Source organism: Tachysurus fulvidraco, chromosome 7 (genome assembly GCF_022655615.1).
Source record: "Tachysurus fulvidraco isolate hzauxx_2018 chromosome 7, HZAU_PFXX_2.0, whole genome shotgun sequence".
In the NCBI taxonomy this organism is placed as follows: domain Eukaryota; kingdom Metazoa; phylum Chordata; class Actinopteri; order Siluriformes; family Bagridae; genus Tachysurus; species Tachysurus fulvidraco.
Window position 1 is genome coordinate 2834584 of NC_062524.1, and position 13616 is coordinate 2848199.

Here is a 13616-nt window from a genome sequence, read left to right on the forward strand (position 1 = left end):
TGTTAGGTTGCTACAAAGGACAGAGTGGAAGAGAAAAGCACCACGCTAGATAGTTGTAAACAGGATAGGGAGAGTGATGGAGATGGATACCAAGTGACAATCCAAGAAGGTGTAGTGGGGAAGCACTGATGTCTGAAGATCAGGTCCAGTACATTTCCAGTCTTGTGTTTAGGACTGCAGCTGTTAAATGTCAGGGAGAAGAAATGCAAAAGGAGAAAACAAGAAGACCGGAGATTGTTGATGTCTCAAAGGACTGTGAGAGAGGTATCGATTTTAAACATCCATATCTTCATGAAAGTACCTAGGGGACCAGGAGGTTGGAAGATGACAATGATGAGAAGGTTGATCAGAGAGGAAACTGTATGAAATTTGAAGGATGAAATGATGAGACATGGAAGAGATGTGAAGCAGTTCCAAACCTGCAAACACCACCCCTGCTATTTTCTTAAAAAGTACGAGTTCATAGCAGACTGACGGTTCCAGAGACTGTTTAAGACTGAGAGTGGAGTTTAGATCAGATTACTGGTAGTTTGGCCTCTGGGTTGTGGAAAAAAATCATCTGTGTTAAGAGTCAGTTCAGGCCAATTTGAGTTTAAGTAGGGTAGAGAGGATTACGGTTATACTGGTAAGACTGGTACTGGTAAAACTGAAGAATAAAACACAATAAAATCTAACACATTCCAGCTAAATTTATGCTTCTAATTGTTGCAAAATTTGTTTCTGACCAGTAGAAACACTAATCAGGTTCTATTTTAAATTAAATGGGTTAATATTAAATGTGTTTATTATAAAACATAATATGTTCTATAGCAGGGGTATTCAATTAAAATTCAAAAGGGGTCCAGTTACTATAATTTCCTCCCAGCAAAGGTCCGAATCTTATATTGTCACTTAATATAGTGTACCCTCATGTTAATAAGATCAATAACGCACATTAATTTCTATATAATTTATTGTTAAATCTCAAGTGTTTTCAAAGTCTGAACTTGTCTGGCACTTGAATGGAAAACAATCCTGTAGTTGTCTTTACTACATGTCAAGTAACAGACACTGAATTTCTTCTGAATAAAATAAATAAAAAGTGCAAACGCAGCTTTGAGCAGCCTGAACTTAGGGCCTATATTTCATGTAATGTAAAACATTCAGAATCTTTTGAATAAAATAAAAGTGCTTTTAATCTTTAAGAAAAAAAGAACATTTCAAGTAAAATAGAACAGGGCAGAATTTACTGAATAAAAGAAAAGTGCAGAGCTTTGAGCAGCTCCCTTCTTCCTCTCTCCTTTCCACCTCTCCTTACTCCCTTTCCATCTTCCGTTGCTAGTGAGAGAAATGGACATGTAACTGTCCTGCCAGCAGTTTGAATCTTAATTGTCCTGCCAGCGTAATTAGGTGCATTACTGCCACCTTCTGCTCTGGAGTATGGAACAGAAACAATCTGTTTTTGGCTTGGCTTTTGATGACGCTCCTGTCGTAACTAGATTAACTGCGCATGAACGAAAGATTTCTCTTTTTATTAATATCAATGAGCTTATATAATCTTATAATATTAGATTACAATAAGGAGATGCTTAATATGATAATATTAGAATCACTCGGTCCGGATCGCGGTCCGCCATTTGGTGATGCCCGTTCTATAGTAATGGCTCATATACAGGGACTTGTACAGCAAAGGCTCCTCAAAAATTAAAACTAATCAATGACTTGTTTAACAATTTAATTTTTATAATCAGTGATGTTTTTTTGTTAAAATACATTTATTTGACTCACATGGATTTGGGACATAATGTATAGCAGAGAACTGTTTTCATGAGTTACTCACTTGAGAGAGCTGATGTGTGGCAGCCATGAGAACACTGTGCTTAAGAGAAGATCTGTGAGCTGTTGTGGGTCTTTATCACAGTGCAGATGGAGATTTGGTTGTTCTGCATATCGGGTTATAAATTTTCCAGCTTGCTCAAGCACATCTCTATGACTGCTCGTTGGGATGTGAATCTCATTCCCACATAACTGTAGCAGATTTATCAGATAATTAAGTTCCTCACACTTCAAGGCAATTGTCCAGATCTGACTTAGTGTTGTTGAGACATGCCTGGAAAAAGGAAAAAATACACAATCAGAATATATAAACATGCTGTAAAATACATATTAACCACATCATTTTTCCCAGTAAATATATTTCTAAATCCATAATTACATGAAAAATAAAATTACACAGGAAACAATATTGAAGATATGAAGAAAGGGAGGTACAAAAAGCCATAAAAAGCCACCAGATGAGATCTGTCAGTACCTAGAAAATAATCTGCCCCTTGTCAGTGGAAAGTAATATCAGATGGTTCAGTCCCAAATTATTACCAAACTGTCACAGAAGAAACAGCTCATGATGGTTAAAAGCAAAAAGCTCTTTCAAGACTTTTGCAAAAAATACTGATGCCATTGATTACAGAGGGATTTATCCAGAAGTGTGGGCATTTCAGCAAGACAATGATCCCAAACACACAGGCAAGGAAACTCTCAATTGGCTTTGGAGAAAGATAATAAAGCGGCTAGATTAGCGCAGCCAATCACCTGACTTAAATCTGATAGAAAATCTATGGAAAGAACTAAAGACCAGTTCATAGAAGTCGTCCATGGAAACTTCAAGATTTAAAATATAAATATAAAAAAATATATGAATGAAATTTGGAATTGTGCTGAAACCTGCCCACAGAGTTGCAAAGGTTTGGCCAGAGGGTGAATGTTTAACCATTTCTTTAATGCAATCTAACGTACAGTTTTGTTTCAGTATACACTGCATAGAGAACTGAATGTATGACACACAGTCAGATGTTATTACATTTCAGTTACTGTACTTTTATAATCCTGCTGTAGTCAACTGAATATATTGAGTAATATAAATTTATGCACAACCATATAATATCACATTCAAAATGTCTCTGTTGTTACACCCAAAAAGCATACAATATGAATATATAATACCTTAGATAATGTGAATGTTTGAGAATTATCTTCAGCCCTGAGAGGGACACAGCACTGTTCTCCAAATCAAGATGAACCTTTGTATTTGTGGATTGTCTGATTACATAGGACACAGCACAGCAGGTGTAAGGGTCAAGATGTTCATCACTCAAAACTAGATGATAGTTTATTCTCTCTAGAAATGAGCAGCAGGTTTCAGGTGCCTGTAATTCATACAGACACTGACATATGAAGGCAATGTCAGTGTTTTCATCATCTGGTTGTTCACCAAAGAAAGTGTTTAAGACCTTCTCAAAGAACCCATCAATATTGTCCTTGAGCTTGTTCAATGGAAAGAGACACTTCAGATCATCAGTGATGGTTTGTGATTGAATCCCACAGAGAAAAGGAATTATATGTTTCATGTGTTCACTGTCTTCATTCTGACACAGACGGAGAACCTCATCAAGTATTTCTGATTTTTCTAGAAGCCAGAGAGCAGAAAAAAATTCCTGCATTGTGTTGTGAGAAAATGCACAAAATGTCTTGGCACATGCTGGTGACACGACAGAGACAGTCTTCAGGAAAGCACCAGAAATGCCTCTCTCATCATAATCAAACTCCAGGTTGATAGTTTTTAACTTGGTTGCATTGAAAGCGCTCTCTGCTAAAGACAGGACCATGTCTCTGCAGTCTTTAATGTGTCCATCTAAATAAAGCAATGTCTTATTTCCGTGTCTCTGTAGACAGTGACGAAATATTCGTACATACAGCTCAGTAGCTGTGAAGTGTTTCTGTGCTTCTTCAGAAGTGTAGTATGAAATACAGGCTGCCACCATCAAAGCATACATAGGGACGTGGCAGAGACTGAAGAGAGCAGGATTGTTTATCACAATGTCTACCAACTCTGGTTCATTAACTGTCATCATCTTAAAAAAATCATAAATTGACTCTCCACTGAAACCTTTAACATAAACTTTACATGTTGTCCAGTCAGAGAACTCGTACTCTACTTCAGGCCTGCATGTTACCACTATCTTTGCTTCAGGCAGAAGGTCATGGTCCTTGATCTCCAGCAAAACCGTGTTCTCCTGAAAATCTCTGATTCCATCAAAAACAATAGTCACACTGTCAGAATATTCTTGTAGATACTGCAGGATTTCTTCAGCATTTTCTTTAAGCTGTGGATTTGACATTAAATATTTGCTCAGTAGAAGATTTTCTAAGCTCTCTGTAGTTGAGATGTTTGTCAGTGTGTTTTCATCAAAGTAAAACATGAAGTCAAGGTTTCTGTCACTTCTCTCTGCCCAGTGATGTAACATCTGTTGAACAACTGTCGTCTTCCCAATTCCAGGTTTTCCTACTATTAGGATACTTTTCTCACTGCTATTCACTAAATCTTCAGGGGATTTTGTCTGTGTGTCCTTTGGTATGTAGGACTTCATCTTTTTTGAACGGGACTTTTTAGATTTCTTGCTCTTCAGTGTGATTTTGTTACGGGGTGTATTATTTTCTGTCTCTGTGTCCAACACCAGAGGAATAAAAGTGAAGTTTTTTTGTAGTCTTCCTCCATAGAACCGCAGACTCTGACTCCACCTTCGTAAAAGAATTTGTTTTGTTCTTGTCTTCAAATCATTTTGCAGCTGATGACATGAGACAGGTCCTAAAATTACAGATAGAATAAAAGCATTAATCATGGCAATAACAGGCTTTATTTTAATTGCAAAAGTAATCTTTACCACAATATGTAAGATATTTCTTGTATCATGTTTGTTGTGCACAGAGTAAATTTCTAACTTATTCATGTGCACATATCAGGCAGTCTTACCTTTAATGTAGTCATCTTCATCCTCATCTCTAAAGGAGAACAAGGAGATCCATGTATGTAAATCAGGAGTTTGACTAGTAGAATCTGGTTTTGGCAAGACCAATTTCCTCTCACGATCCAGTATTCTGAGAAACTTATAGCAGGCCTTCTCGCCCTTGTTTAAGACCCAGTCCAATATCCTCCTGGTTTTGTTGTACTTTTCTGGTTCTGCCTCAATTTCACTAACTTCATTGCCATTGAAAACATTCTGTTGGTGAAGTTTTTCAACAATAACAGGCAGGTTTTGTAGACGTCCAACCAGATTTTCACGAGCATTTCTGACATATTCTTTTGCAGACACATTTGATGAAGCCATGATGTGGTCACTTTTTCAACCTCATGAAATCATCCATCACCATCACTGAACTGACAAGAATATTTTTTTAAGTAGCATAGTATAATAAATAAATATATATTGTTATATCAATTTAGATTCATATTAGATTACATATTAGATTCAATTTATATATATATATATATATATATATATATATATATATATATATATATATATATATATATATATATATATATATATATATATATATATATATACACACACACATACACACACACATACATACATACATACACACACACATATATACACAGTACAGACCAGACCAAAAGTTTGGACACACCTTCTCATTCAGAGTTTTCTTTACTTTCATGACTATGAACATTGTAGATTCACACTGAATGCATCAAAACTATGAATTAACACATGTGGAATTATATACGTACATAACACAAAAGTGTGAAACAACTGAAAATATGTCATATTCTAGGTTCTTCAATGTAGCCACCTTTTGCTTTGATTACTGCTTTGCACACTTTTGGCATTCTCTTGATGAGCTTCAAGAGGTAGTCAACTGAAATGGTCTTCACTTCACAGGTGTGCCCTGTCAGGTTTAATAAGTGGGATTTCTTGCCTTATAAATGGGGTTGGGACCATCAGTTGCGTTGTGGAGAAGTCAGGTGGATACACAGCTGATAGTCCTACTGAATAGACTTGTAGAATTTGTATTATGGCAAGAAAAAAGCAGCTAAGTAAAGAAAAACAAGTGGCCATCATTACTTTAAGAAATGAAGGTCAGTCAGTCCGAAAAATTGGGAAAACTTTGAAAGTGTCCCCAAGTGCAGTCACAAAAACCATCAAGCGCTACAAAGAAACTGGCACACATGCGGACCGCCCCAGGAAAGGAAGACCAAGAGTCACCTCTGCTGCGGAGGATAAGTTCATCCGAGTCACCAGCCTCAGAAATCGCAGGTGGACAGCAGCTCAGATTAGAGACCAGGTCAATGCCACACAGAGTTCTAGCAGCAGACACATCTCTAGAACAACTGTTAAGAGGAGACTGTGTGAATCAGGCCTACATGGTAGAATATCTGCTAGGAAACCACTGCTAAGGACAGGCAACAAGCAGAAGAGACTTGTTTGGGCTAAAGAACACAATGAATGGACATTAGACCAGTGGAAATCTGTACTTTGGTCTGATGAGTCCAAATTTGAGATCTTTGGTTCCAACCACCGTGTCTTTGTGCGACGCAGAAAAGGTGAACGGATGGACTCTACATGCCTGGTTCCCACCGTGAAGCATGGAGGAGGAGGTGTGATGGTGTGGGGGTGCTTTGCTGGTGACACTGTTGGGGATTTATTCAAAATTGAAGGCATACTGAACCAGCATGGCTACCACAGCATCTTGCAGCGGCATGCTATTCCATCCGTTTTGTTTTTAGTTGGACCATCATTTATTTATCAACAGGACAATGACCCCAAACACACCTCCATGCTGTGTAAGGGCTATTTGACCATGAAGGAGAGTGATGGGGTGCTGCACCAGATGACCCGACCTCCACAGTCACTGGACCTGAACCCAGTCGACATGGTTTGGGGTGAGCTGGACCACAGAGTGAAGGTAAAAGGGCCAACAAGTGCTAAGCATCTCTGGGAACTCCTTCAAGACTGTTGGAAGACCATTTCAGGTGACGACCTCTTGAAGCTCATCAAGAGAATGCCAAGAGTGTGCAAAGCAGTAATCAAAGCAAAAGGTGGCGACTTTGAAGAACCTAGAATATGACATTTTCAGTTGTTTCACACTTTTTTGTTATGTACGTATATAATTCATAGTTTTGATGCCTTCGGTGTGAATCTACAATTTTCATAGTCCTGAAAATAAAAAAAACTCTTTGAATGAGAAGGTGTGTCCAAACTTTTGGTCTGTACTGTGTGTGTGTGTGTATATATATATATATATATATATATATATATATATATATATATATATATATATATATATATATATATTACAGTGGTACCCCGCTTATTGAACAGTTTTTCGACCGAAATTTGCACCCGCTGAATGACCAAATCCCCGCTTCTCGACCTTGCCTCTCTATGTTGCCGGGCGGAGAGCGGAGCAGGTGTGTCAACAGTGACAATTATATAAAATATTATTTATGTACCTGTATTATTTTATGTATTAGTATTAATACTGCTAAAAACGCGGCAAAAATTGTTAATTATTGGGTATCGGTCGGGAACGGATTAATTGGGTATCCATTATTTCTTATGGGATAATTACATTCGCTCTTCGACCTTTTCCCATTTCGACCAGTTTTAAGAAATGGATTAAGGTCGATAAGCGGGGTACCACTGTATATATATATTTATTACACACACACACATATATATATGACAACACAAGCAAATACATATGATCAGTTTTCAATTTAAACATTTTTCAATCAGTCTTAACAAAAGCAAGCCATGCATATGATAAACTTGTCCCTTGACATGTAGATAGTCAACACCTACAATAATTTGTTTTAGTAATAACAAAAGTGAAAGAAAAACAACCAATGCGATAAATAGAATCTTAATTCTCACAAGTTAAAGACTTTGCATATTTAATTACATAAATTATATTCATATTTGTGATGTATAAAAATTCTTCATAACTGTTTTAACAAATTTTGCTCTTGAATAAATTCTTAATGTCCAGAATTCCACAGAAAGGGCTGGGTTAGAGAATAAATGTGAAAATGTGCTATTTTAATAATAATAATAATAATAATAATAATAATAATAATAATAATAATAATAATAATAAATCAGCCATGATACTCCGGGATAGAATAAAACAGAGAAAACGTGCACAGCTTTCAGTGAAGGATCAAAACCGAAAGTCACAGTTACTATTATATGTTAAAGGCAGCTTTTATAGATTTATATCCGGAAATAAACACGGAAATGTAAACGAAAAGTGTTTAATGTTAGCTATACACCAGTAGTTACAGTGAAATAATATTTTGTACCTTGAACGTGAATCAGAATGATTTCCGGGACTTCAGTAAAAACGTCCACAAACAGCATCTAGAACTTTCGCGAACTAGTGGCGGACACCCGCTATTACAGTCTTAAGAAGCAGCTTTTTCTTCTTCTCCATTTTATTGGTAGTTAAAATTGGTCACTTATAAGTGCATATTCCGCCACCTACTGGACATGAGAGTGAAGCACTGTTCATATCTGGTGGGGAGACAAATCTTATTTAATTTCAAATGTATCCATCATTCATCCACAAAGCCTTTATGATTAAATAATTCATTCATTAAAACAAATTACACAAGGCATAATTAGTGCAATGCTCACAGTAACTGTTTTAAACTAATACACATGATATATTGTGAGATTTTAACATGCCACTGTAGTTCAGACAAAGAAACAACTGAAAAGATTTTTATCAAGGAAACAAAGGCATTTCTTCTCTGCACAGCTGTAAACATGGGGAAATGGTAGCTCAATGGTTGAGGTGTTGGACTACTGATTGGAAGCTTTTGAGTTTGAATATCAGGAAGCTGCCACTGTTGGGTCCCTCAGTAGGCTGTTAACCTTCAATTGCTCAGTTGTATAAATGAGATCAAATTAAGTCCCTTTGGATAATGGTGCCTGCCAAATGGCATGAATGTGTTAGTACAAGTGTGAAAACTGTTGGCATTGATTGGGGTGTCACCTATAATCAATTTGAAGATGTGCACACTGTTCAAACCTTCAGGTCACCATGGAAAGTTCAGAAACCAGAGAATAGAGTAATGTGTAATAAAACTGGAATAAATATGTATGCAAAGTACAGCATGCCATAATCTCCATCAACCTTGATGCCTATAATAACGGCAACAAGTACAATAAAATTTGGCTAAAATAACAAAAGGTTGTTTTTGTGCTAACCTGTAATACTAATAATGTCTACATTTCGAAGAATTAGCAAACAAGCTACAGCACATGGAGTTGCATTAGCTAGATTATAACATTTATTCTACCTCTTTCTAAGTACATTTTAACTTTTTTTATTCTCTCTCTCTCTTTAAAGTGTGATGAAAGTAGTCTGCTGTGCAGCACTTCTCTTCATCTTAAGCGCTACTGTAGCTCTACTCTCCCAGTCACACACAGTAATCAAGCGTTATGTTCCAAGGCAATAGTTTGCTGATGCCAACTTGTGTAATGGAGCAGGGAATTTAATATTATCTAATTTATTATTACAAACCATTTATTATTACAATTCATTTAGAAGACCTATAATTTTACCATTTTTTACACGTTTTAGCTCTTAATGGTATATATATTGGGGTAGTTGACAGTTTTTGTACTGATTATTGAGGGGTATAAATGTATAAAGCACTTTTCTTCATAAAGGCAACCTTAGCATTATGTCTGGCTCAAAGCAAACAGCAATAGTACAAGTCTCTAAAACAATTATAAAGTTTACAGAACCAATACTAAAATATCTGCTTTAGAAAGCAAAGAAATGTCTGAATCCCAGGCAATTACTAATGTCACAGGAGTTAGCATGACTTGACATTTCTCATAAACAAACTTTCCTGATAAAATACTCATTTACTGCTAAATATATGGATATATATAATATTAAACAAAGGTGAACAATAATGAACTCACTTTTCTCGAATGGACGCAGACAGTTATTAATAAACGGCAAACACTTCCGCAACGTCTCAAACAAACTTCCTGTTCAGAATGACTAATGAGAGAGGCGCATTTCTCCCTCACATGCACAATATCGGAAAATCCTTCAAAGCTCGCTAGAGGGCGCCTAAGCGCTACCTTTTCTATATTCCTAACACATTACAGACAACAAATCATTAATCACTGAGGCCCCTGTTATCCAGGGCTCTCAAGTGTCACGCATTGAGCGTGACAGTCACTCATTTGGGTCTTTTGTCACATTCTCCCACCACACATTGTATTTCTCACACAGAAAAACTTACTATTTATCATATATTTAATAAGCCGCAGCACCCAAAATGTATCAGTCCGCACCGCTGTCTCTATGGAACCGGGCAGGAATCTAACGCGTCTCCCCTGGAGTTCTTAGTCAAGCCTGACATTTATCCACCAATCAAAAAAAGAGGCTACACAATAACCAATCAGAAAATAGCATTATTGTATATGGGTAAGATTTAACGCAACAACCAATAAAAAAAATAATAAAAAATAAAAAAAAAACAATGACATTGTGACTGCTGTTAGAGAAAGTTTCCCAGATAATCAGCATCAGTTTTCATGAGTGTCTGTAACTTAGCTTACAGTTTTACAGCCTGAGTCTAGGGCTCTAGACATTTAAAATATGTCACTCTTGCCTGTCTCCAAAAATTGAGAGACCTGGTAATATACTGTTTCAATGTTTCAACATCATTAAAAAACGTACGGACGCTTGAACTAAATAAAGTTAGCAAAAAAATAGGGGAAAATAGGTTAACACTTTAAGTTATTAAAGTCAAGACAAAGTTAAGATCAAGTCAAATCCTGGGGGAACTTCTTAATGGAGAAATATGAGGAGTGAGCTCAGTGGGAATAAAATTTTGAACCCACCTAAAATTTTAGAAAAAATATTTAAGCACCTTTAGGTAACATAAAACTGATTGACCTGTGAAGGGTTTAATTGTCTCTAACAATATAAGTATTTCAAAGCAAGCTTTTCATTTGACAGAATCTATTAGAAAAAGAGTGGTAGAACTGGTGAGACAATGTGGGAGGAGATGAACAAGGTGGCGAGTTTGTATACACTGTCGAGACATGAGCTAAAAAATTATGTCTGACCTGTTTTAAGTGAACGGACTGTGCTGCTGAAGAAACCCGTCTTTAAAACGAAAAGCTTTTCGACTACGGTTCAATGGATGAGAAGATGCACTACCTGTTTAAATTAGCAGAATTTCACAAAACTACTGTGCAAAATTATGCAAATAAAATATTTTGTTTGGCTGGGTCATCAGGGTTTTGGTGTTCACTTACTTTGGGGAAATGTCTTTTTGTTTATTTTTTATGATTTTTCATATTATAAAAATCATTAACTTTACTGCAATACAGTGTACTGTGACCAAAATCAGATCACACATCCCCGATGTCCTAATAGATATACTACAACACTTATTTGGGGGAAATGTTTTTTTTGTTTGTTTGTTTGTTTTTTATGATTTTCCTATATTATGAAAAATCATAAAAAATAAACAAAAAGACATTTCCCCAAAATAAGTGTTGTATTATTTCTATAGTATAATCAGTGATGTGCGAACTAAGTTTGGTGAAAGTACAGTGTATTACAGTCAAGTTATTGACTGTTTTTGTAGTATTCGCTTTTCTGGTTTTGCACTTTGCAGACGGTCCCTTGGAATCTTTGGTTGTAGCTGCCTCTCTACTTTACTACGATAAAAAAGAGGTGTTATTTGTGTAGTTATTTGTCTAGTTCAGGAGCTATTGACTCAGGAAACTTGAATCTGTGAATATGAGGCCAACTTTACTTAAGTTTAAAAGTAGCAATGTGAAACGCCATTATGAGACAAAACAAAGTATTGAACAAACATATTCACTAAAATCTGAAGACAGCGTCCCTGGGACAGCTTTCCTGGGTCTGAGGAAAGTAGCCCTATACATCCTGACCATGTTTGGCTCTACATACAACTGCGAGGCAGCGTTCTCTACAATGAACATAATCCAAACTAAATATGGTTCCAGGCTCACTAATGAGCACCTCCACGTGTATGAGAACGGCCCTGACTCCATTCAAGCCCAGGTTTAAAATCCTGCCAAGCCAAGCTAGAGCTCAGTTCTCTCACTGAGATATAAAAGTGGGGGAGTGGTATATAAAAGGAAAATTGAAGCACTTTATTTAAATATACAGTTTTCACATTTTATTTATTTTCTCTTATTTTAAAATGTAGCCCTACTATTGTTTATTTAATGAGAGAACCTTATACATACAGTCAGGTCCATAAATATTGGGACATCAACACAATTCTAACATTTTTGGCTCTATACACCACCACAATGGATTTGAAATGAAATGAACAAGCTTTAATTTGAGGGAATTTACATCCAAATCAGGTGAACGGTGTAGGAATTACAACAGTGCCTCCCACTTGTTAATGGACCAAAAGTAAGGGGACAGTATAATAATAATTAATAAGGAATAATAATCATAAATCAAACTTTCACTTTTTTAATACTTGGTTGCAAGTCCTTTAGAGTCAATTACAGCCTGGAGTCTGGAACACACAGACATCACCGGACGCTGGGTTTCATCCCTGGTGATGCTCTGCCAGGCCTCTACTGCAACTGTCTTCAGTTCCTGCTTGTTCTTGGGGCATTTTCCCTTCAGTTTTGTCTTCAGCAAGTGAAATGCATGCTCAGTCGGATTCAGGTCAGGTGATTGACTTGGCCATTGCATAACATTCCACTTTTTTCCCTTAAAAAACTCTTTGGATGCTTTTGCAGTATGCTTTGTGTCATTGTCCAGCTGCACTGTGAAGCGCCGTCCAATGAGTTCTGAAGCATTTGGCTGAATATGAGCAGATAATATTGCCCGAAACACTTCAGAATTCATTCTGCTGCTTTTGTCAGCAGTCACATCATCAATAAATACAAGAGAACCAGTTCCATTGGCAGCCATCCATGCCCACGCCATGACACTACCACCACCATGCTTCACTGATGAGGTGGTATGCTTAGGATCATGAGTAGTTCTTTTCCTTCTCCATACTCTTCCCTTCCCATCACTCTGGTACAAGTTGATCTTGGTCTCATCTGTCCATAGGATGTTGTTCCAGAACTGTAGAGGCTTTTTTAGATGTTTGGCAAACTCTAATCTGGCCTTCCTGTGTTTGAGGCTCACCAATGGTTTACATCTTGTGGTGAACCCTCTGTATTCACGCTGGTGAAGTCTTCTCTTGATTGTTCACTTTGACACACATACACCTACCTACAATCATACACATGTTCAGTTCTATGTTACGTGATATGTGATAATATTTTCAAAATGTTTTTGAATTGTACTGAATTTATTCGATTTTTATTTGATTTGACAGTCAGGTATTGATTGCTTGCAGATGTTGATACAACTACTAGGCTACTTAAATATATCTCACACTAACTAGTGAGACATTATGATCTTCCATACATTTGCTGCAAGAAATTTTTTCTTACTGGACCTCTTTAAATTTTAGTTGAATACCTCTGCTCTAGAAAGTTTTCAGGTCTGGTACAGACAAGGTGTAAAGAAACGGAAGGGTCACCATTTCTGAGATAACTATATGAGCTTTTAACAAAATCTGTTAAACTTCCTTTATCTTTTGAAAGTGTTCTCTAGTGGCCATTTTTTTTGGGATAAAATAAACACGTGCTGTTTATAAAATAAACATGTGCTGCCTGGCCAATAAAAAAAAAGATAAAACATTGAGAAATCTCAGAGAAGTCTGAGTTGCACTGCTGTCGCTAACTCTG

General features: G+C 36.6%; 1 protein-coding gene across 23 annotated transcripts in view; it reads right to left on the bottom strand.

Annotated features, from left to right (window-relative positions):
• Positions 1-9884, bottom strand: part of LOC113650479 — a 289734-nt gene extending 279850 nt beyond the window's left edge. For 21 of the 23 annotated variants that reach the window (XM_047816738.1, XM_047816737.1, XM_047816728.1 and 18 more), the window contains exons 1-4: positions 9780-9884; positions 8144-8354; positions 4787-5191; positions 2980-4621 (exon numbers count right to left, since the gene is read on the bottom strand). In XM_047816738.1, coding sequence (XP_047672694.1) covers positions 2980-4621; positions 4787-5141 — 1997 coding nt within the window. In that variant the 5' untranslated portion in view covers positions 5142-5191; positions 8144-8354; positions 9780-9884. Of the gene's footprint in view, positions 1-2979; positions 4622-4786; positions 5192-8143; positions 8355-8838; positions 8857-9779 lie in introns of those variants that run through there. The other 2 variants (XM_047816721.1, XM_047816720.1) reach the window with 2 other exon arrangements.
• Positions 9885-13616: the final 3732 nt, after the last annotated feature.